We start from the raw sequence: 25,696 nt of genomic DNA, 5'->3' as shown, positions 1-25,696 counted from the left end.
AGGATGAGAAGCCTTCTGATAGTATATTGCCAACACACTGAAGAAACTCTCTCCTTTATTACACACACACACACACAGACATACACACACACACAGAGACATACACACACACACAGAGACATACACACACACACACAGAGACATACACACACACACAGAGACACACACACACACAGAGACACACACACACACAGAGACATACACACACACACACAGACACACACACACAGAGACATACACACACACAGAGACATACACACACACACAGAGACATACACACACACACAGAGACACACACACACACAGACACACACATACACAGACATACACACACACAGACATACACACACACAGACACATACACACACACAGAGACACACACACACACAGAGACATACACACACACAGAGACATACACACACACAGACATACACACACACACAGAGACATACACACACACACACAGAGACATACACACACACACAGAGACATACACACACACAGAGACATACACACACACACACACAGACATACACACACACACACACAGACATACACACACACAGAGACATACACACACACACACACAGAGACATACACACAGGCCTTGAACAAGGGGGCACACAGATACCCCAAAAACCTCATACTAGAGAAGTCTGCTTAAGATAGAATCAAACTTAAAAGTTTTTGCACAACAAAGGAAATCATAAACAACTCACAGAATGGGAGAAACTATTTTCAAATGATGTGATCTACAAGGAATTTTCTCCAAAATACACAAACAGGTCAGCAGCTCAATTATAAAAAAATTTTTTTTAATGAGCAGAATACCTAAATAGACATTTATCCAAAAAAGTCATACAGATGGCCAAAAAGCACATGAAAAGATGCATAATATCGCTAATTATTAAAAATAATTAAACAATATAAAGTCTATTTTATTAAGGTATATTTTACATATAAAATACACCCATTTTAAGTCTACAGCTTGAGGTTTGGAAAATATGTATCCACATATAATCAACACCATAATCAAACTATGGAAACTTCTCTCATCTCAAAAAATTCCCTTTGTTGGCATTTCCCTTATGTTCTGGCTCAAGACAGCCGCTGATCTAATTTCTTTTCTAATGCTTTATATAAATGGAGTCATAAAGTATGCATTCTACTATATCTAGCTTCTTTTTTACAGCATAATGCATAATGTTTTTTCTGTTGCTTTTGTTGTATTAGTAAATTGTTCCATCTTATTTCTAAGTGGTATTCCTTTGTGTGACCATACCATAATTTGTTTGGAAGCTTTTGGCTATTATGAATAAATCTAATATGAACATTTGTTTACAGATCTTTGAATAGCCAGGACACATGTTTTCACTTGTCTTTGGTAAATACATATGAATAGAGATTCTGTGTCATATGAGAAGTATACGTTTAATTTTTAAACTTTCTTTCAGGAAGAGTCTGCTAAATTGTTTTCCAAATTGCTACATTCCCACTAGCAGTGTATGAGAGCTCTCGTTTCTCCATATCTCCATCAACACTTGGCATTTTCGGCCTTAGTAATTTTAGCTATTCCTTGGAGAAGGCAATGGCACCCCACTCAAGTACTCTTGCCTGGAAAATCCCATGGACAGAGGAGCCTGGTAGGCTGCAGTCCATGGGGTCGCTAAGTCGAAGACTGAGCGACTTCACTTTCACTTTTCACTTTCATACATTGGAGAAGGAAATGGCAACCCACTCCAGTGTTCTTGCCTGGAGAATCCCAGGGACGGGGGAGCCTGGTGGGCTGCCGTCTTTGGAGTCGCACAGAGTCGGACACGACTGAAGAGACTTACCTCCTTACCTCATGGATATATAGCGATATCTTACTGCAGTTTTATTTTTTAGTCATAAATCCATGAAATTTATTTTTTAGATAAAAACGATAATGAAAAAATTAATACTGTGTGATGTCACTTATATAATGAATCTGAAAATGTTGAACTCATAGAACCAGAGAGTAGAATGGTGGTTACAAAAACTATGGGGTAGGGAAAATGGGGAAATGTTGGTTAAAGGGTACAAACTTTAAGGCATAAGATGAATATATCTTGGGATCTAATATACAGCATAGTGACTATAGTTAATAATACTCTTTGTATAACTGAAATTTATTAAGAGATTACATCTTAAGTGTTTTTACCAGAAACCAAAGCGCTATATACTATACACACACACATGCATACACACACACACACATATATATCATCATATTATGCACTCTAAATATTACGTACAAATTTTATTTGTCAATTATGCCACAACAAGGCTTCCCTGATGGCTCAGTGGGTAAAGAATCTGCCTGCAATGCAGGAGACAAAGGAGACATGGCTTCAATCTCTGGGTCGGGAAGATCCCCTGGAGAAGGTAGTGGAAACCCACTTCAGTATTCTGGCCTAGAAAATCACAGGGACAGAGGAGACTGACATGCTATAGTCCATGAGGTCGAAAAGAGCTGGACACGACCGATCAGCCAACACACAAGGCTGGAAAAGAAACTATAAACGTTGTTATAATCTATTAATTTCCTTAGAGGTTACCCTCCGTACTGCTTTAGTTTCTATCCCTGGAGTTTTAAATTTGCATTTTTCTGATGATTAAATGATACTGAGTATCTTTTCCTGTGCTTATCAGAAAATAGTATTATCTTCTTTTGTGAATTGTCTTTTCAAAATTTTTTTCTGTTTCTCAGTAGATTGACTTCTTCTTCTTCTTCTTCTTTTTTTTTTTTTTGAGTGTCCTTTATGTCCTAGATATAAGCCATTTGTCAGACAAATATAAAATATAAATATTTTCTCCTATTCTTTGGCTTTGCATTTTTAGCTTATTAATGTTCATTTGAAGAGTAGAATTTTTAGTTTAGATAAAGGTTGACTTACCATATTGTCTTTAATTTGGGCCTTAGGGGCCTTGTCTAGGAAGTCTTTACCAACATTAAAGAATGCAAATGTTATAGGTCTGGATTAAATGTTTAAGGTTATGACACATTTAGAGTAGCAGTATAAGGTAAATGTTGAGCTTTGCTTTTTCTGCACATTGAATTCTAGAATAATTTGTTGAGAAGACTGTCCTTTCCCATTGAATTATTGTGGCATCCTTGTCAAAAACAGTTGACCATATTTTCATGTGTATATACGGGGAAAGCATACATTTAATTCTTTCTGTAATCTCTATTTTGTTTCATTGATTAAATTCAATTCATAGGTCAGTTCTAAACTGTCTTGATTTGAAATAAGTCTTTAAACCCAGTAGTGTGAGTCTTCCAGTTTTATGCTTTTAAAAAATATTTTAACTATTCTAAGTCCATTTTATTTATCCATATAAACATTGGAATCATCAATTTCTACAAAGAAGAAAACTAGATTTGTTCTAAAACTGTAATAAATCTTAGATAAATTTGAATAGAACATCTTAATAATATTGTCTTTTAATCCATGATTTACTATGCTTTAATTTCCCCTAGAAATTTGCCAGTTTTAAGTGTACAGCTGCTGCTGCTGTTGCTAAGTCACTTCAGTCATGTCCGACTCTGTGTGACCCCATAGATATCAGCCCACCAGGCTCTCCTGTCCCTGGGATTCTCCAGGTAAGAACACTGGAGTGGGTTGCCATTTCCTTCTCCAATGCATGAAAGCGAAAAAGTGAAAGTGAAGTTGCTCAGTCATGTCCAACTCTTAGCGACCCCATGGACTACAGCCTACCAGGCTCCTCCATCTGTGGGATTTTCCAGGTAAGAGTACTGGAGTGGGGTTCCATTGCCTTCTCCTTTAAGTGTACAGGGAGTGAACTTATTTTGTAAACTTTATCCTTCAGAGTCTTATATTTCTGGCAATGGTGTAAATGGTATATGTTAGTTTTCATTTTTTTGGCTACTAAGTAATTCAGTTGCTTCTGTATGTTGATCTTATATTCTGCAACTGTTCACAAATTAACTTCCTAATTTTGGTAGCATTTTTGGATATCTGCTGGGATTAATGCATGACTTTGTCATCTTTGTTTATAAAGGAATGATAAAGTGGCCCCTGTTTTAACTATATCTAGGAGCACAATGCTTTCACTCCTTTTATAGATAAGTAAGTTGAGATTAGAAAAACCGAGTGGTAAAGTGATGAAGAGAAAGGATTTGGGATTTAGGGTGGAATCCAAATTTTTACCGTTTACTAGTTGTACAACCTTGGGTAAGTTATTGTTCTGTCTTGGTGTCTACGTATCTAACACAAATATGATGATGCTGATAAAAAATAATAATACAAGTAATACTTAAATATTAGAAATTGTGTCTTACTACTGTTGTTCTATTACCCGAGATAATGAACGTGAAGGTTTTAGCACAGTGCCTGGACACAGTGACAGGCTTTAGCACAGTGCCTCAGACACCAACCAATGATACTTGGGTAGACTTCTGAATTCAGGTTTAGGAACGTAATATTGATGGACAAGATAGGTTTTTCCCCATTATTTATCAAAACTGTTTTTCCTTTAAAAAGTATCCAGAACAGGAAAAATGTGTATTCAAGCCCATAGGATAAATCCCCATGAAGAAAGGACAAAGTAAACTTATTCAAGGATACATGAGAAGTCTTGTTTGTGGGGAAATTTTGACTGGAAGATTTGTAGGTAATGTGTGATATATTCCCAGTTCAGGGTCTCTACTAGTTAATTAATCCCAATGATGGATATCTTTAATTCTAGGCAATAATGAACAAATTCATAGTTCTTAGACTGTCACTCAAAGCACAAGTTTTAAAAGACTTATCCACTTTTCTTTTTAGAACCCCATAAAATCTCGAATGATCACAAGAAGGGCTTTGTAGAGAAAAACTAGGAAAAGCTAGCATGTGGTTTATCATTGTCCAAAGATGATCCTCAAGATCTATCAGATTGCAAGGGGGTATTTCAGCTCAGTCAGGGGGAATTTAGAAGTCTTTCTCTGCTGGCTGATCACAACCAGGGTGTCAGCCAACAACATCCGCTTATTCTCAGATGACAGCAGTTAATTAGCTCTTGTTTCTGTTTTGACTACTGACAGACTTAAATTATATTCATATTGTCGTGCAGAACAAATGCATAGAAAGGTTTGCCTTTGATCTAAATCATATAATTAAAACACATATGGCTAAAGATAATTTTGTCTTGAAAACCAAATATCCTATTTCAACAGAAGTTCAAGCTGACTTATAAAAATGCAGACATTACCTCTGAGATTGACATTACAAAACGTCCTGAATATCTCTGCAAATTCCTCAATCCTCTTATCACTTTGACTTTTTAAAGATTTAACGCTATAGTTGTAAGTATAAATCATGTTCTTTATGTATAATTCTTGAACTAGAATAAATTTCATCCTTTCATTATGATTAAAAAGCTTTCCCTTTTCCTGATCCTTATAAACTCTCTCCCAACAATCTTTATTAAAGGTCAAGAAAATGATTTTTATAAAAGCCAGAATAACATATCACTTGTAGTAATTTAAATTGCAGGAGAATTTGTACCTTTTTGCTGAGGAGCTCTGTAAAGCATTCTAGGGGTGTTGGAATATTTTCCTTTTAAAGACAAATGCTCCATGCTTGGCATGCTCTAGCCACTGTTGCACCCATTGGAAGACTTCTAGAGTAGAGTTGAGCGTGGGCAAAGCGCCTCTCAAGGGAAAGTGTATGCATTGGAGATCTTTGCCTTTTTCTGTACTCTATTTGGCTTCCCAGGTGGCACTAGTGGTAAAGAACCCACCTGCCAGTACAGGAGACATAAGAAACACGGGTTTGATCCCTGGGTCGAGAAGATCCCTTGGAGGAGGGCATGGCAACCCACTCTGGTATTCTTGCCTGGAGAATTCCATGGACAGAGGAGCCTGGCAGGCTACAGTCCATAGAGTTGCACAGAGTCAGACACAACTGACGTGACCTAGCACACACGCATACCCTCTTGCTTTCTTTTACTTTTTTGACTTCATTTTTCTTCTCAAAGAAACATAAAGAGACACCAGTCAGAAATACAAATATGCTTTCTGATTTCCTTGATTAGAAGCTGCCCAGATATTGAGAGGTGAAAACCAAAATGATTATTTACATAATCCTTAATGCTGACCATTTTAAAATACACTGCAAAAAACTCAATTGTAAAAGGTAGGTTTAAATAGGCTCTTCTTTCTCCACTAAATTGTCCTCATATCACTAAGATAATTTAACGCTGAAGTAAGCTTGTTGTGTACTCAGTTGCTTCAGTCATGTCCAACTCTTTGTGACCCCATGGACTATAGCCCACCAGGCTCCTCTGTCCATGGGATTCTCCAGGCAAGAATATTGAGTGAGTTGCCATGTTCTCCTGCAGGGGATCCTCATCTCCTGCATTAGCAGGTGGATTCTTTACCTGCTGAGGCATTGGGAAATCAGCTTATGTAATCATAAAAGTTACAGAGCTGCCACTGTCAATTTGTGCATTCCACAGCTTTCCAAAGGACTTCAACCAACATGATGTTTCAATCCCTTGTGTCCAAGGAGTGGTCAAGGTTAATCCATCAGCTTTCAACTTTCAACTGAACAATATACCCCAATGGAATGGTAGCTATAATCATATGGTATTTTTAGGAAAGTGATACTCTGAAAAATAATATCATAATTATGTATTTATGAAATGCTGATATAAACTGGAGATTTAACAATGACTGCTAGAACAAATCATTATATTTCTAAAAGAAATAAAATATGCACAGAGAGAGTATCAATCAAATGATGTATGAAAAGTCTCAGTCTTGTTGTCTTCTTAATGAATGCAGTACAGAGTGTCATAAATGCCCTTACATCCTTGTCACATACTGTGAATTACAAAGAGAAATACCAAAGAGATGGTAAATTGACTTCCCAAGAACAGGGTGTAGTGTGTGAATCCCTTGTCCTTTTCTCACTTCTTAGATGCCTTTCATTAGTGACCTCTCATATTCTAATAATCAATCCCCAAATACTCATAATTATGGGAAGACAATACTATTGCCATTTTCACAGTCACATTATGATATTTTTAGTGTGTTGAGTACAGTAATTATTTATTAACAGCAACATATGAAAGTACAAATAAAATATCTTTATGTACAAAGTGGCAAGGCAGGATTTTGACCCAATATTTAATAATACAGTTGCAAATTTTCCCTGTGTTAACATAGTGGAAAACAATAAATACAAACATTAGGTAATATAAGAACAATGAAAAAGTAGAAAAGTCTCCGTGGATGAAAACTGTTGGTTCTGAAAACTTTAAATTGAAGGGACAGATTTCATCAGTGAAACCACCTGCTGGTCTGTCAGGTTAACTGCTCACAGATGCCCCTCCTAAAATCCACTCTCCTAGGAATATAGTATTCCTATAAAATGCGGTAATGCACTTCTTCACATCCTAAAGGATAGGGGAGCCGCATGATTCTTTCTGATTCTATTAGATTACTGCATGTCATCTGGACATCACTTCATTGGGACAGGTGACTGGCGAGCAGGATTGGCAGTCAGGATTGATTCCACAGGGCTTTCTCCCCATGGAGCATTGAAGCTGAAGAGTAAGCCTGTTGGGGGGAAACAAACAAGTTCAGATTACAAGAAAGGGAAGAAGTAGAGATGCTGGAGGAAGACCATCGCTTGGTAAGAAATGTTAGTGACCAGCTGAATTTTTCCACCCAGTAGAGTCACTGAAAGGGCTTCCCTGGTGGCTCAGACAATAAAGAATCTGCCTGCAATGTGGGAGACCTGGGTTCGACTCTGGGGTTGGGAAGGCCCCCTTGAGAAGGGAATGACAACCCATTCCAGTATTCTTGCCTGGAGAATTCCATGGACAGAGGAGGCTGGTGGGCTATAGTCCATGGGGTTGCGAAGAGTCAGACACAACTGAGCAACTAACACACACACATATAGAGTCACTGGAATGTCCCATAAGCACTTCAACCTCAACAAGTCTGAAAGGAAACCCACTAGAGCGCCTCCCAAACCTATTCCCTCTTGCTCAGTAATTCCAACCTTTTCTCTTTCCTCCACAATCCATGCAGACAATCAAGCTACAAGTGCAGCCATAATCTATACCCCTAATAGTCCTCACCCACAATGCCTACATTCACACAATCACCACCTCTGGAGAATTTGATTTTCCAGACACTTCTCTATTCCATACTGCTGCTTCATTTCCATTCCAGCTACAGACTTGGGATAGTCAGAACTGCAATAGCCCTCTGACTTCTCTGCTTCTAGTCTTATCACTCTTGAATTGATCTTCCACATTAAATACTCAGTGATATGTTTCAAGCACAAATCTCACCATATTCGTCTTCTGATTAAAACACTTTGCTGTACCCTGTCACTAACGGGACATCATTCAAGGACTGTTGCTTGGGGTAACAATGTTATGAAATTTATTGGCAACTTTCATGCTTTGCTGCTGTGTATTTATCAGGGAGAAGAATGAAGGGGCACTCTCCACCTCTCCTTCACAGGAAGACTTTAGTTTATTACTTTGGGTTTTCTCATTTGCAGTACAGAAACAACTGTCTGTGTTGGTCTGAAAAGGAACAGAAGCCTGAAGTTTCTGTGCTTTAATTGGGAAAGGGGCGCACGCCCCCCACATGGAAGGCTTAGGTGCCCTTTCATGCTGCTGGTGGCAATGCCGGTGGTTTGCTGGAATCTGGCAGGAGAATGACACGGTGGGGTTGGGGGTGGGCAGGGGGACCAGGGTGGAGACTTGCATTTTACTCCCTCGTGGCGTGGTTGATGGAGGCAGGGCCTTTGGTAGGAACCAGTGCACTGCTGCCTTGCCTGGGAGGAAGATGGACACTAGTTGCCATGGTTTGGGGGATGCTTTGAAGAGCCAAGAGTGGACAGAGGGTCCATGTCAAGCCTTAGTCTGCGGAAATGACTGTAAAGCAGGGCATTTCTAATGTCCTTCCAGAGTACTTGTGGCTGACAGATGGTCCAGCCCAGGCAAGAGCATGGTGTAATTCTAGAAGAAGTACAGTGATTACTGGGATGACTGAGAAACAGTCCCCACTCTCAGATTTTGGACTAATTTCCTGGGTGTGTTCTACATTCAAGGTCAGAGAGTCTCCCGAAATGAATAAATGGCTTCTTGATGGCATTAATAAAAAGGAAATAATCTGATTTTATTCTGCTTAGGAAAAGAAAGCATTTCATTCTCTCCATGTGGAGTCCTGTACACTGTAGCTTTAGCCAACCCCTCTTTGATCTGGTACCCTCAACTGCTTCACCCTCACTCATCAGCCCTGCTGGCACTGAGCTCTATCTTCTAGAACTGTGCTTCCCACATTATCTATGGACCAGGTTGGCTTTTTTAAATATCTCTAATCAGTTGCAAACTGGTATTTTTTAAAATAAAATCACATGAGTAAAATGTTGAAGCAATATCAGATCGCTATAACAATTTTAAATGCTTACACTCAGAGGCTGTACTTAATCTCATTGTGGAACAGAATCAACGGTTCACTGACCCTGCAGCACATACATAAAGAACAGCTCTAGGGTAAACAGTTTTCTATAAAATTTTCCATACCCCATGCAGTTTCACAATTCTTTGCATTTACACATGCTGTTCCCTGTGTCTAGAAAAACCTAGGTCACTTTTTTTCTTATCCTGTAAATCTCAACTTAAATACTAAATTCTCTGAGAAATTTATCATTAAACTTCAAGGTACTATGGTTATCTTTACATAAAGTGAAAGTTACTTAGCCATGTCTCTTTGTGACCCCATGGACTGTAGCCCACCAGGCTCCTCTGTCCGTGGGATTCTCCAGGCAAGAATACTGGAGTGGGTTGCCATTCCCTTCTCTGGGGTATCTTCCTGAGCCAGGGATTGAACCCTGGTCTCCCACACTGAGGGCAGATTCTTTACTATCTTATTTACCATATTCTGCTAAAATGATCTTATTTGTATATCTTGCCACGAGTCTAAGCTTCTTCAGGACAGCAACCATGTCATGTTCCTCTTAATATCTGGTCTAGTACTTAGCAGAGTAAGATTTCTGTCGCTTTTTTCTTCAACTGAACCATAATCCTCTGTAAGTGAGCTTCCAAGTGAAGCTAAGTGTTTGCACCATAGATCACCTAGGTAAATATTTTGATTTGTGTGAGTAGGATAATGGTCAGGATTAATGTGGCACTGATAATTTTTTCTCCTTAAAGATCAGAAATCAACAATAGGAACAAACTGGGGTTTTCATCAGAGTGTATTCCACATTGACAGTCTTTCTCAAGAAACAGATTTTGCTTGCTTCATTAATGATTTTATTCATTAGTTGATGTTCCAGTTTGAATGTCTATACAATACCAGCATAAACTTTCTTTCCAACATTATAATCCCTCTAAAACTCAGTGTACCAGCTTCAATGATAATACAAAACTTTATGGTCATGGAATCTTTCACAACCCTAAATATTGTATATTTGTGATTCTTTAAAAAGTTAATGATTGCTTTAATAATAAAGTATCATGTTAGATTCTTTAACCATATTGACACTACTTTATAAACAGAGGAGCACAATGGTTTTAGGAGAAAAGACCTTTCTGTCCTGGTTTTATAGATGTTGAACACAGTGTAAAGCATTATGAAGAAATTCGTTCAGGGCTATAGACTAGGATTGGAAAATAAATCTCTTTTTACTTGTGATGTTTTCTTTCTAGCCCTCATCATTCATTTTAAATGTAAGAAAAATAATTGAAAAACATATTAAGCTCTTCTGGAAGTTCATGAAGATGCTTTTAGATTATCAAGGGTATCATTTAGAAAATTACAAAAGTACAGTGAATTATATCTGGGAGAAAAGTAGAAACGGGTAATATTCCATTTTGTTGAGGATCTGTGGGAAGAGACTTTCATACAAGTTACTGGTCTTGCTTATTCCTGGTTCTTTATTGATCTGAGATTCCCCTCATATCTTAAATGGGTAGGTGACTCACAGCAGAATGGACAGGGGAACTACTGGCGAGGGAGTGACCAGGTGGCAGCCAGTCCCCTGCCTTCTACAGCATAGGATTGGTCTCAGAACAATTAAAAGGACTTCTGTTCAATTCTAAAATTGTTTTCCCTCTCATTTAAGATTTATCTTGGACACTGTTGCTGTTTAGTCACTCAGTAGTGTCCGACTCTTTTATGACCTCAGGGACTGTAGCCCTGCCAGGCTCCTCTGTCTATAGGATTTCCCAGACAAGAATGCTGGAGTGATTTGCCATTTCCTTCTCCAGGGGATCTTTCCAACCCAGAGATTGAACCTGTGTCTCTTGCATTGGCAGGCAGCCCTATATCTTGGACATGTTTCAGTTTGTTTCAGTTCAGTTCATTTCAGTCACTCAGTCATGTCCGACTCTTTGCAACCCCATGGACTGCAGCGTGCCAGGCTTCCCTGTCCATCACTAACTCCAGGAGTCTACTCAAACTCATGTTCATCGAGTCGGTGATGCCATCCAACCATCTCATTCTCTGTTGTCCCCTTCTCCTCCCTCCTTCAATCTTTCCCAGCATCAGGGTTTTTTCAAATGAGTCAGTTCTTCAAATCAGGAGGCCAAAGGAGTTTCGGCTTCAGCATCAGTCCTTCCAAGGAATATTCAGGACTGATTTCCTTTAGGATGGACTGGTTGGATCTCCTTGCAGTCCAAGGGACTCTCAAGAGTCCTCCAACACCACAGTTGGAAAGACATGTTTATGTGCAATTAAAAAATTACCTTGAGAGTGATTTGTTTTTGTTAGCTGTGTAATGTCATCAATAGGATGAAAAATAATTTATTTGAAATTTCCATACCATTAGACACACTGTTTCTAAACATTTGCTGCTATTCTCTGTATACTAATTTCTAATAATATTTCAATAATTTCCTTATGAGAATTTCCTAAAGTGAAGTTACTAGGTGACAAATGTGAAGATTTTAAGTCTCTTAGCTAATATTACCAAACTGCTCTTCAAAAAGATTAATCCAATTAATCCAATTTATGCTGTCAAATGCAGCATATGAAATTATCTGTTTCACCAGTATGATTTTTAAATACTGGAAAAATAAAGCTCAATTAAATTGAAGGTTATAATTTTATATTACCATTTCTATTTTCTCCTCTATGAATTGCCTGTTCATGGCCTTGGATCATTTAAAAATTTTCCAATTTGTGTAAATGTCTTTGAGTATTTAGAATATTAATTAATTGGTCTCGTATTTATGGCAAGTGTTTTCCAATTTATGGTTTTCTTTATGACATTTTTGAAAATTTTAAGTCATGATGTAGTAGAAATTTCTGTCTTGGAAATTGAATTTTCTTATATTGTTTCATGGTTTGAAAATTCTTAATCAGACACATAATAAAACCTAACTAAATTTTCTTCTACTGTCTTTCTTTTACATTAAGTTCTTTATACATTTCCCCCATATAGATAAGGCCTTCCCTGGTGGCTCAGATAGTAAAGAATCTACCTGCAGTGTCAGAGACCTGGGTTCGATCCCTGGTCAGGAAGATCCCCTGGATAAGGGAATAGCTTACCCACTCCAGTGTTCTTCCCTGGAGAATTCCATGGACAGAGGAGACTGGTGGGCTATAGTTCATGGAGTTGCAGAGTCAGACACGACTGAGCGACTAACAGCAACGTATAGATAACATTATAGCTCAGTTGGTAAAGAATCTGCCTGCAATGCAGGAGGCCCTGGTGCAATTCCTGGGTCAGGAAGATCCACTGGAGAAGGGATAGGCTACCCACTCCAGTATTCTTGGGCTTCCTTTGTGGCTCAGCTGGTAAAGAATCCGTCTGAATGTGGGAGATCTGGGTTCAATCCCTGGGTTGGGAAGATCCCCTGGAGAAGGGAAAGGCTACCCACTCCAATATTCTGGCCTGAAGAATTCCATGGACTGTATAGTCCATGGGGTCACAAAGAGTTGGACACAACTGAGCAACTTTCACTTTCATAAATAATATTAGCTAATGATCCTTCACACTCATTATTAACCAGTTTTTTTTTTCAGAGTATTTGTTGGCATCAATAAGAAAAAAGATGTTGCTTTCCTGCTCTGCATTTTTGTGTAGAAATTCTGACCTAAGTAGAAGTTCTATATAACAGCAAGTCAATTCCTTTAGCTATGTCACCCTTGTCACTCCTAATTAATCATGAGAAAATCAATCTAAGAAGAAGATAACAAAGCATATTTGCACTGTAAAAGGGCACAAATATGTATAGAAATACATATAGCTAATATATTTCTAAAATTTGAAACTTAACAAAAGTTGTTTTGCACTAATAGCCATTTTGAGGGTGGTATCAGCTAAGTAAATTATATAGGGAAAGTTTAAACTAAAATAATCATTTTCTTATTCTGAAAAATTATGATTCCTAAATGTAGCAATAAATATGCAATGAAAGGATAATATTTTTTGAAACTCTTACTGACCTTTCTCTTGCTGACATGAAGGTCTCAGATTTTAGAACTGGACTGAAGTGATGAAGTGTATCGATCATGCCATGTAGTTTTAAATCTTTTTCTCTTAATTATTTTCTTATTTCTTGTGTGTGCAGTTTATGTTCTCACTAGACAAACTTCACAGAGAGGGCAATGATCATAGATGAAAGGTATTCTGGAATTCCATTAAATATAATACTCTGCACTAAATAAATGATCATTATATGAAGCAGCAGGCTTTAAATACGTCTAGAAATTTATACTGAGATGAACATTTTTAATATGAGTTAATGTTTCCATATAAGTGTTTGCTGTTACCTACAGATCCAAAGACTTCTCAGCTTCTTTTTTCAACTTCTAGTTCAAATGCGTGTGCTAAGTTGGTTCAGTTGTGTCTGACTATTTGTGACCCTATGGACTGTAGCCCAGTCTTCCCTGGTGGCTCAGTGGTAAAGAATCTGCCTGCAATGCAAGAGCCGAAGGAGACATGTGTTCCATCCCTGGGTTGGGAAGAGCCTCTGAAGAAGGGCGGGGCAACCCACTTCAGTGTTCTTGCTTGGAGAACCCCATGGACAAGGGAGCCTAGTGGGCTACAGTCCATGGGGTCTCAAAAACTCAGACACGACTGAAGCATGTCCGTGACACGCAGCCTGCCAGGCTCCTCTGTCCACAGGATTCTGCAGGCAAGAATACTGGAGTGGATTGTTATTCCCTCCTCCAGGGGATCTTCCCAACCCAGGGATCAAACCCACGCCTCCTGTGTCTCCTGCACTGCAGGCGGATTCTTTACCCCTGAGCACAAATGTATCCTATTTATCTTGAATTTCTGAGCCGATATTTGATTTCTAGTTGATACTTTAGAAAGCAATTACTGGTTACTACATTTAAAGTTCAATGATTCAAGAGAAATAAAATGAAAAAGGGTAAGACAAATAGACAATAGAATTGACCAATGTCAAGCATGTTTCTTCCCATTACTTTCATCTTTACTCTTCAGAACATTGTTATGTAATTTCACAATTACTCAGAAAGGCAACAGAAATTATTTACCTCTGCAAATCCAAAGACAAGAGATTAGAGGCTAGGAATATTTTTAAAGTACAAAAATGGAAAGGAACAGGAATTGGGTGATAATTCATTTTGTTGAGCTCGTTTGGATCAGCACTCGTCCTTGTTTTCTGTACAGAGACTGTATTGAGGCTGCCTCCGATATAGAGACTTTTCTTTCTTTTTCTTTCCAACTGAACACTTCATCTTCTTCCAAAGTGGACAATTAGTTACCAAGATTTGAGCATGTTAATAATCTGGAAGGCATGGTTTTTCAATAGGCACAGGATTGCAAAGGAACCATAGCTGGTATGGAAGGAAGCTTTCCATGCTCTAGTGAGGGCTTGAACACATTCTCCGTGAATTTCTAACTTCTCAGCTTCTCGAATCTTGCATCTGAAAGAGCTTCCTCTCTCATCCTAACCTACCTTTTGCTGACTAGAGAAGGATGAAGTTCTAACCGTGATATATATGTCTGGATGATACTCCTTTGTGTATGTCTCCTGCTCCTAGCCAAAGAAGCATCATTTACTCAATAAACACTGGCTGAGTATCCATACAGCATTGTACTTGTGCTAGGAAGTAGACATAGGTAGTGGACGTAACAGTGATATACTCCCCTCCCCTGCACACTACCCAGAGTGACTACCATTGCGGTCAGGCCAATTCAGGGCATATACCTATAAGTCCTTTTGTTTTTTTTCACCATTAGTTACCAAAAAGTAAATTTTTCTGCAGATTCTAAAAATTATAAGACACTGTGAGGGCATGTACTTAATGTTCCTTGTGAAAACTAAAGTCAGAAGAAAATTTTCTTATGCAACTGTAGAAAGCAAAAGACCATCCTATGCTAAGCTGGAAAGGTCAACTCCAGCAGGCCTGAAATTGGCCCGAGTTGTTTTACTGCAGTAAGACATACACTTGCATTGCATGGACTCCTGGTCAAAGCATGGCTCACACAGAATGACAGTTGCTCATATCCAGAGGTTTGAGAGCTTTCAATTATTCATTGATTAACAATGAGTGTAATGAGATTGAAGACTTTGCACTGGTCTCATTGAGACATCTGGAAGGCTCTCTCACTCCTCTAGTTATGCAGCAAGAATGTGCCTTCCTGAGTACCCAGGTATAAGGACTCCCAGCTGAGAGCATGTTCTGGATCACTTGTTTGAGGTGCTTTGTGTGCACATCCATCGTTCCTAGTCCCACAGAGAAAGCACAGCTGGGTGTGGTTCTTACAGAGGAAGCACAATTGCATCTCCCATCTGGCATCTCTGGACCCCTTGTCCTGAGCCAACCTTTGACAATGATGTGCATCTTTACCTTTCGGCAGCTGAGGTGTCAATTTATTTTTTTCACAATAAATCGCAAATTTGTAAGCACAGTCATCTGGGGTCCTGCAATCCTTCCCCAGCAATAGAACCCTGTCTAACTGCCACTGGAAGTGTGCATATGCTGACCCGCACAGAGGCAAACAGCAGCTATGTGGGAGCACTACCAAAAGGCGGAAAGAATGGACTGCATTGTCCCTGAGGGAGGCAGGACAACTGGAAGAGATCTTCCACAGCCCCCAAGACATTTATTTCTCTGGCAAGTGTTCTTCGTGTTTGTTTTTAGACAAATAGAAAATGATGGTTTCACTGACACAAGCCATTAACTTTTCAGGTTATAAAAGTATAAAAATAATCTGAGCTGCAGCAGGCTAACAAAACAGATATTAATGAGTATCTCAGTGAATGAAATTAGGAAACTTACATATTTATTGCCCAGGTGTGGAGAGGATTCATCAAGCTGTCAGTTCTTGGTTTTTCCTTGTGCAGAGTGCTCCCCTAAAAACAGAAGATATGTTTTGCTCAGAGAGTGAATAAGGATGAAAATAAAAGTTTCTCAGCTTGTTTTTTTTTTTTTTTTCCCAAGGAAAGTCCAATTTCCCCTCAAGAATGTCATCAGAGCCACAATTTACCTCTTGGTATTTATTGCCTGGAAATCCTTCACCAAGATTTATAAGCTTTTTTGGCCATTGTTTATTTTTACCCTAGAGGAGTGATGCTGACTCGCTCCCTGTGGGTAGATGATGTGAGCTGAGAGGTGATAGCAAGAGGCACCTGAGAGAATGAGTTATTGAATTTTGCTTGGTCCATGAGCTGGCTTTGCCTAAGCAAAACTATGTCATATATTTAAAGTGCTATTTTATCGGAAAAACATTCAAGGTTCCTCTGTTTAAATAATTCAGTGAGAGTTTTGTGAAAATGAATTTATAGGCTTACATGAATATTTTGATGACATACAAAGCAATGCAGGGAACATTACTCAAAATAACAGTGTTTTTCCATCATCCGATATAAAGATAAATATTAACTTAGGATGATGCGAAGCTGAAAGACCATGAGCATTTTCATGTGCTCTTGGATCTGTGGTCAAAGCCTTTCACATTACCTGTGTCTTTCATGTAGATTCAAGTATCAACATCAGTCATGCTTTACAAAACCAATATCGGTCAAGGTCTCCAGCTTTGAGAATAAATGTCATTGCTTTGCTCTGGCTTTTATCTGCCAGTTAGGACCATCTTCTGGGGACTTGACTGATTCATCTCTTACCTGCACTGTCATGGGGATAATAGTACCAGAGATCTAAGAAGAACAAACCTGGGATTACCCTTCAATAGCTCCTTAAATTTTGTGTTTCAAGAAATGTCTGGCTCTGAGCAATAGCCCTCATAGCTCCCGGCCCAGCACAATGCTTCGCTCACTATTGCATATTTTACAAAAGGCACAGCACCTCCTGGAATCCATGGCTATAAAGTACAGGAATAAGAAGTAAACAAAAGAAACATTTATTGAACCCCTATCATCCACCAGAAGTCACATAAACAATTCATATGAAAATTGCTACAATTGTTAATATCTCCCTTAATAACTCCCACAGTCTGTCTAGCTGGGAATAGAAAGTGTGAAGAGATTAAATAATTATATGATTCTAATAATACTTATAATGATGACATATATGGTAAAAGCAAACAAAATACTACTATACCTAGAAAAGCACAACTGGAAGGAAATGCCAGTATTGATGCCAGGTTGTCTCTTATAAGTAATTTTTAATTTTTTCTATTCTCTATTTTCTCCATTCTACATTATGCATATTGAGGTCAAATATTAAAATGGCAATTGAAGCCATTAAGAAATATTCCAAGGCAGCAGTGCATGCTGACCTGCCAAATCAACAGTTAGTGAAAAGACCATGTACATCTGGGACAGGCAAGGAAGCCTTAGTGCAAAGGCAGTTGTTGTTCAGTCCCGAAGTCGTGTCTGACTCTTTGCAACCCCATGAACTACAGCATGCCAGGCTTCCCAGTCCTTCACTATCTCCCAGAGTTAGTTCAAACTCAGGTCCATTGAGTAAGTGATGCCAACCAACCATCTCATCTTCTGTTGCTCTCTTCTCCTCCTGCCCTCAATCTTTCCTAGTATCAGGGTTTTTCCATGAGTTGGCTCTTCACACCAGGTGGTCAAAGTATTGGAGCCTCAGCTTCAGCATCAGTCCTTCCAATGAATATTCAGGGTTGATTTCCTTTAGGCTTGACTGGTTTGATCTTGCTCTCCAAGAGACCCTCAAGAGGGTCCAAGAGGGTGCTAGTTTTCTCTGGCACCACAATTTGAAAGAATCAATTCTTTGGTGCTCAGCCTTCTTTATAGTCCAACTCTCACATTCAAACAGGACTACTGGAAAAACCATGGCTTTGACTATACAGACCTTTGTCGGCAAAGTGCTGTCTCTGCTTTTTAATACACGGTCTAGGTTTGTCATAGCTTTTCTTCCAAGAAGCAAGTGTCTTTTAATTTAGTGGCTGCAGTCACCGTCCACATTGATTTTGGAGCCCAAGAAAATGAAATCTGACACTGTTTTCACTCTTTCCTCATCTATTCCCCATGAAGTGATAGAACTGGATGCATTATCTTCCTTTTTTGAATGTTGAGTTTTAAGCCAGCTTTTTCACTCTCCTCTTTCACCTTCATCAGAGACTGAGTCAAAATTGAAGGGCTAAAAAGATAGATTTTGAATCTCTGTATGGCTTTATACATCTATGAATCTTTTGCTCATCTTTACAATTCTGTTCATTTCTACTTATAAATGAACTTTTATTTGTAAAAATAAACAGAAAAGTGTATATTTAATGAATAATTACCATAACATACTAACTAGTGCTGGTATACTAACAATATATAAATAATGTGTAATTACCACATTATTACCATGGGTAGGAGGGGCAGGTGGGAAAGACAAAGAAGACCAAGGTGCTGTCTCTCCTTAGTTCAGTGAGGAGGACAGTGGATAGGAGGTGAGTGACATCTGAAGAGTTTGTGTTATTAATATTAAATGGTTCAAAAATTGAGCAAGAGAAATCTGGCATATCATGGAAGGCATGCTGAAGCATTGGAACTTAATATAAGATAATACAAATTTATCAGTGTTTTCTAAGAAAAGTAAAATTATAATGAATTCAGATCTGCTTTTTCTCCCTTCAAAAGGTTCAAAATCAAGTAATACTTTGAAATTAAATTCAGTGTTACTGTGTTTTCTTTCTTTTGTGGAATCATGTATTCCTTAATTTAGGCAATTTTGTTCATATTTTTATAACCTTACATGTTAAAAATGAGATAACCTATGTTAACTTTCTGACATATGGTGTAAGTGGTAATCAGTTTAAAATGCCTCATGTCACATGTATATTTTGCAATCAATCATGGTGATGTTTAACTTGCCAAGATTTTTAATTAAATCTGAGAGGCATCTTGTATGTTCTTATACAGGGCTTCATGATCTGCTATGTTTGGTGCTTATTTTTTTTTCTGAAAGCACATTCTCATGTATACTCAGGCTTTTTCTTTTACAATAAAGAAAGCTCCCAATTGAAATAATCAAACTTTAAACATTTATGGACTACATTTTCAACAAAAATATCTGGTTGAGAAAGATCAGACTTAGAGGAATCATAAAATATGGATGGATAAACATCAAGACAATCAGAGGAGGAAGATTTGGGGCAAGGAACTGCTTTATCTGGAGAAAACATTCAGAACAATAACCATTAAGCATAGAGGCTTATAGAAACCCAGGAAGTTTAGTATCACTGGCATTTTCCCTGAAGGTGGGTTGCTACAGAGCTCTGTTTCCTTGGAAACATGATTTATTGACCTCTAAAATGGCAAAATTTATTTTGAGATATAAGACTGGAGCTTATAAATTGACCTTTGACTAATCCAATTAATTCTTAAGACCACTGAAGCTCAAATTTCATGTTACTAACCTTGCTGTGTTAATTAACAAATGTTTGTTGGTATGTTTCTTAGGCCATATAGCAAATACCATGAAAAGTAATAACCATAAATTCTGAATGGTGGGTAGTCACATATTTGTTCTATCAAATTCTTTTCTATATTTTTTAAATATTTAAAATTTTTTATATATGAGATAGAAATTTAGACTTTATTTTTATAATTATTTCAGACCTTATTCTAGTTATATTTTAGGAAAGATGTAACTATTAGGGAAGGGATATTTAGGTAAAAATAATTATGATACTGTAACTTCCTTTGAGTGTGGTGAGAATAATTTTATAAAGAAAGAATATTCAAATAAATCTCGAAAGATGGGAAGAGAGGGAAAGAGATTTGTTTTCAGATGTTTCAGAAGCCATCAAGTCCTGTTAATGGTGGAGAGACTTTAATCAAGTTTAATAAAAACTGTGGTAGTACAAAAAGCATTTGAAAAGCAGTATGTTTTAGATGATCAGTTCTAGGCTATTGAAATCAACTCTGAGTCACCAATTTCACTTTAGCTCTATTACCAAATATTTTCTATAATCAGCTAGGTTGAGCTTTGAGAAGTTATTTTATTGAAAGAGATGTGCTTCCTAACTTGAGATTGACAGTAATAAGAGTACCAAAGACTAGACATTTTTATTTCCATAGTAATATTTCCTCCTTAGACCTATGACCAGAAAAGCTACTTCTGAAGAAAAGGAAGTTTGGAGAGTTAAGGGCCTTCTGAACCATCCCATCATGGTTTACCCACTTATTATTGCAGTTACTATGAGAGTGGGTGATATCAGCTTATACAGAATTATCCTTGGGCATTAAAGAAGAATCAGCAAATTTGCAACCAAGAAGCACAAGGTTCTCTGGCAATTTCCCCTTCCAAAAGTCTTGATTCTGGTGTCAATTATCATTTCCCTGGTAGACCAGGTGGTCCTGATCCTAGCCCCCTCATCCCCAGAACAGCTATGGGCTTCCCTCTAGGGGCTTCTAGCTCAGAGCTTGGAGAGCCCCAGAAGTTGCTGAGCAATTTGGTTAAATTTCCCAGGAAATAAAGGAGAGTGCATGAAATTACTGTGATGCAGCTTACAAGATATAGGCAGATTCTGAGAACTTTTCTTGATAAACGGTGTGGTCACGCTCCAGATCCCCATGAGCTTACTCATGATTAGTTCACATCCAGGCTTCTGGCCTGTCCCTTCCTGACCAAGCAGAATAGGCTTGGCTACTTAGTCAAAGCTGGTGAACAGCTAGGAGAAACTGGTGAGTGGTTTCCAAGTATCCTGTGAATGAATTTTACTCTTTCACTCATTCAGATGGTTACCTTTAAGAAAGCAATGTGGGAATAAAGAACAGAAAGATACAACACTGAAAGTCTCAAGAAAATGCTCACATGAGGGATTTGACCATGTCTCTGCAGATCTTGGGTGCCCTTGCTTCTCAGTTCTTGTTTGTAATTTGTTCTAATTTGAATCCTCTACCTGAAATTGGGACCCCTATCAGTCTTTGATATCTTGCTCTTGAATTGGGACTATATTTAGTTTTGTTTTACAAAATTGTTTTCTGCAATATGTTTACAATGTTTATCATCTGATATCTTTCACTTTAACATAACATATGTATTCTGGGACTACTTTGTATAGGTAAAATTGGGGTGATTGAATATTTTAAGTATCTTGGATATAACTTGATATTTGTTAGAGCCACCTAGATTGTTTTGTAAAACTAAAATTACTTTTTATTTTTTTGTTTTGGAATATTGGAGTTTTAAATATTTGGTCTACTCAGTACAAAAAAGGAATTTGCCTTTTTTTTTTTAATTTTTAAAAGCTATCTAGCATCCCACTTTTCATTATTCTTGATACAAATATAACTCATACAAATCATATCTATATGTTGAAAAACTTTTTACATTTCAAACCAAACAAAATAAAAACCTAAGAAACTGGAAAAAGAAATATAAACTATATCAATAGAAAATTGTGTTTTGTCCTCATTGAGAAGCTCAATTAAAATGATGTGAAATGATACAAGATATGATTTACATTTTAACTGATGAATCCAAGTTCCAAGTGGTTATACACAGCCATTACCAAAAACATAACAAAATAACAATAATACTTTTAAAAGAAAACCCTGTGGCATGCTTAATGTTTTTTCTGCCACCACTGCAGGATAGAAAATGCCTCTAGTCATCACTCATTCTTTAGAATACATCTACATGCAACCTATCAAAGTCAGATAGTCTAATATCTTATCCCAAACGGTATTTCTAGGGCTCACTTTTCCTTCATAGGAGAATTTCTTTATTTCTTGGGGTTAATAATTATTTTTAAAGAAGTTATGCTTTTTTTATTGTGGTAACAAACAAATTCAAGTTAGATTTTGAAATAACCATTTTTCATCTAATCAACATATTGGGAGCTTACCAGACTCATGAGAAATTGTCTTAACAGTGAGAAGCTTCACACTCTCTTTATCGGACTGAGGTCTATTTGAAACAGAAAATATTAAGTTAACACCATAGTAATTAGTATTACATATCTGTGAAACAAAGAAAACATAATATAAACAGAGAGACAAAGATACATGTACATATATATTTTTAGGTGTTTCTATTGCAAAACTTGTGTCTCTTCATATACAGACACAAACTTATAGCACTTTCACTTCTGGAATCAAGTCAATAAATCTCTGTCATTCTGTTACAGTGATGATCATCAGATAAACTAAATGTCAAAATGGGTCATATGAAACACTTGTCTCAGAGTCCATTTTACACGTGCCTTCATTTCTGAATTGTGAGGAGGAAGACATAGAAGAGTTTCCAAACTTTTTAGACTGGTCTGAGTTCTGGGGACATTCATTTTCATGGGGTCATGGATATTGCAGTGTAGTGTCTGAACTGTCTATTTCAACAAGAGTTCCCACCTAACCCTTCTCAGTTCAAAATAGTTTCAAACCCCAGTTCCTCTCCTTGGACATTTCAAGAACCTATACTTTAAATTTGGAAGGCCAGGTGGTATAGGGACATTATTCTTAAAGTTCATGACCCAGTGAATATACAAAAACACCCACAAGTAAGGCTATAAAGACAGATCAACACAGAAAACACAGAATTTGGTTTTGACATTAAAATAGTGTGCCTCTTTGCTGCATCTTGAGGGTAGCACTTGACTGGATTGCTAAGGACTGCTTTGTTTGTTTTAATAAAGCCCAAGCAGGGTAACCATTTACTGTTAAAGTAAAGCCACTCAGAGCTCTCTCAAGGTGTAGGCATGATTTTACCTAATTGTGAGAAGCATATTGAAAATTTCTATGGGAAAGCTATTTTAAAAATCTAGATATGTTTGTCTATGATTTTTTTCCTCATGGTTGTATTCACTCCTCTATCTTCCTTTTCAACTTTTTATTTGTAATTTTACTACTTTATCCAAGCTTAAGAGGAATCTTCTCTTTTAGTTGTTGGGATTTTTCTTTTGAATAGAGAAAGCTCCCTGACAAATAGGTGGCCAAATCCCAGATATTGTACCTTCTACCCAAATGCTTTAAAAAACAAAAGTATGAGTAGAGGATCAATGCTTTTCCTTATGTAAAAAATAGAGCTTCTAGAAAAAAAAAAATGATGCAGAGTTACTTACTGTTCATTTCCATTTTCCTGTGTGCCTAGGAGACGAGGAAATTGTTATTAGAATTGCTAACAGCTTGGCTACAAAAACCCTGAGACTCCCGCCACTTTCTATGCAAAGATGCTTCTAAAGCCAATTCTGAACTTTTTAATCTCTCCCCCTATTCCTTGTCCCCCTGATCATTTCCCTGGAGATGATTACCACTCATTCCTCAGTCATAGCTAATACATTCACAGTCTAGTCTCAAACAGGCAAACTCCACTGAACTGGGTTCTGGACTGATTTTAACCTTACAGGTTCATACCACAGTGTGGAATATTATCTATTATCACACATTCCACAGACACCAAAAACTGTCTCCATTTATTTCAATATCTCTGAAAACAAATTAGCCTCAAAGTCTTGAATTACCTTTTCAGAACTGAGAATTGATTTTTTGGCTTTTCTTTGTACGTTGCTCTTTCTGGGGACCCAAGTCTCCATATCTGTTGTGAGCCATGAGGCAGATATTGCTTCTAATTGCATCTGAAGCCCATGGATTCAGCCTCTCAAAAGTACCCTGAAAAATGTCACTGAGGCTACTAACTGCAGCTAATCTTCCACCCGCTTTGCCAGGCTGGTCCACAAGCATTTGGTTAGACTGTGAACACAGGGTGATTCATTTTGCATAGGACCATAGCCTCGTAGGAGCAGGAAGTGCTGGTCAAAACTTGCATTAATCTATGGCCTATTAGTCAAAATAGTTAATGGAATTGCTTAAAGTCCCTGCTTTGTTCCTGATTTTGCTGCGATTTGTTCCATGGCTACTGGTTCTTATCTCTTGGATTTCCTTTCACATCTATAATAGCTCTGGTCATCAGGATATGCCTTTGAATATCATTCTCCTGACTTTGACCATTATTGTCTTATAAAGACCTTGATTTCCACTCAAGTTTTGGCTACTTCTATTTCTGTCACTTTGGCTAAGATACTCCAACATACGCTGTTTACCAACTAGATCTAACTTCATCTTTCCTACCATCAGTTAAATGTTTTAACAATATTTAAAAATTCCCACTATAACTGTTATATATGATATATCACCTGTAATGCTCATAGCCTTGTTGCAGGATGAACAGATATTTTCTTGTATGCTTGCTTTAATATTTTTCCTTAGAAGACTGTAATATGGGTTCACTAGCAGACAGATGCACACCAGCAGATTACTTTATGCATATATGCCATTCTCAATAGGGTTAAGGGTCACACTACGTCAGCATTATCCAGGTAAGTTTGCTGCTGCTGCTAAGTCACTTCAGTCATGTCCGACTCTGTGCGACCCCATAGACGGCAGCCCACCAGGCTTCCCCGTCCCTGGGATTCTCCAGGCAAGAACACTGGAGTGGGTTGCCATTTCCTTCTCCAATGCATGAAAGTGAAAAGTGAAAGTGAAGTCGCTCAGTCGTGTCTGACTCTTAGCAACCCCATGGGCTGCAGCCTACCAGGCTCCTCCGTCCATGGGATTTTCCAGGCAAGAGTACTGGAGTGGGGTGCCTTTGCCGTCTCCGCCAGGTAAGTTTAGTTTCATACATGTTGGCTTCCAGAGAGTAGAGTGGGTTTACGAATTTTCTGAACTTAATGAAGTCTCACCCACATACTTGAAGAGCGATTAACTGCAGGTGTTTTATGGTGCTAATTTAAGATAACAATGCTGTAAATTCTGTGTAAAAAACAAAGCTGACAACAATCAAATGGATTTGGCTAATTGTCCAACTGCCCAATTTGGTTATAAACTACTCCCTGTCTTTAGAATAATTCCATAGTGGTAGGAATCTTACACGTTTTTTTTCCTAAATGGTATGGTTCATCATCACCAACTTTTCAAATAATTTATTTACAAATCTCCCTATGCAAAGCAGTGTTTCAGTACACAGTATTTTTACAAATGTCTTTAGTCCACAGATTTTTTTCCTATTCTATATACTCAGCACTCTCTGTTTTCCACTTGATTGGTTGATTTCCTGATTGGTGGTTTAGGAACTTAGAGAAATCAAACTGGTTTATAAAAATGCTACTTCCCCTCTGGAAACTGAGTGAGGAAACAGTTCAGACATTATTAAGAAGTTTATTCACTTAACTCCCAAAGGGAAAGACATTGATTTGTTTTCTTCTTATTTTGCAGCAAGAGCTAAAACGAATGCTGCTGTTTTCATCTCATTACTTCCCTTTGCAGTGTCAGGCGCAGGCGCCAAGCTGTCCACACCCTGCAG

At 37.9% G+C, this 25,696-nt stretch overlaps 1 protein-coding gene across 3 annotated transcripts in view; it reads right to left on the bottom strand.

The window, feature by feature from the left end:
- Positions 1 to 7,061: 7,061 nt before the first annotated feature.
- EMCN (endomucin) overlaps positions 7,062 to 25,696 on the bottom strand; it is a 122,201-nt gene continuing 103,566 nt past the window's right edge. For all 3 annotated transcript variants that reach the window (XM_025290383.3, XM_025290386.3, XM_025290384.3), the window contains 4 exons: positions 23,460 to 23,484; positions 22,248 to 22,309; positions 16,259 to 16,332; positions 7,062 to 7,588 (listed from right to left, as the gene is read on the bottom strand). In XM_025290383.3, the coding sequence (XP_025146168.3) occupies positions 16,298 to 16,332; positions 22,248 to 22,309; positions 23,460 to 23,484 (122 nt within the window). In that variant the 3' untranslated portion in view covers positions 7,062 to 7,588; positions 16,259 to 16,297. The remainder of the gene's footprint in view (positions 7,589 to 16,258; positions 16,333 to 22,247; positions 22,310 to 23,459; positions 23,485 to 25,696) is intronic.

Source organism: Bubalus bubalis, chromosome 7 (assembly GCF_019923935.1).
Source record: "Bubalus bubalis isolate 160015118507 breed Murrah chromosome 7, NDDB_SH_1, whole genome shotgun sequence".
Classification (NCBI taxonomy): Eukaryota; Metazoa; Chordata; class Mammalia; order Artiodactyla; family Bovidae; genus Bubalus; species Bubalus bubalis.
The sequence above is the reverse complement of the archived record's forward strand: the minus strand, read 5'-3'. Positions and strand labels throughout refer to the sequence as shown.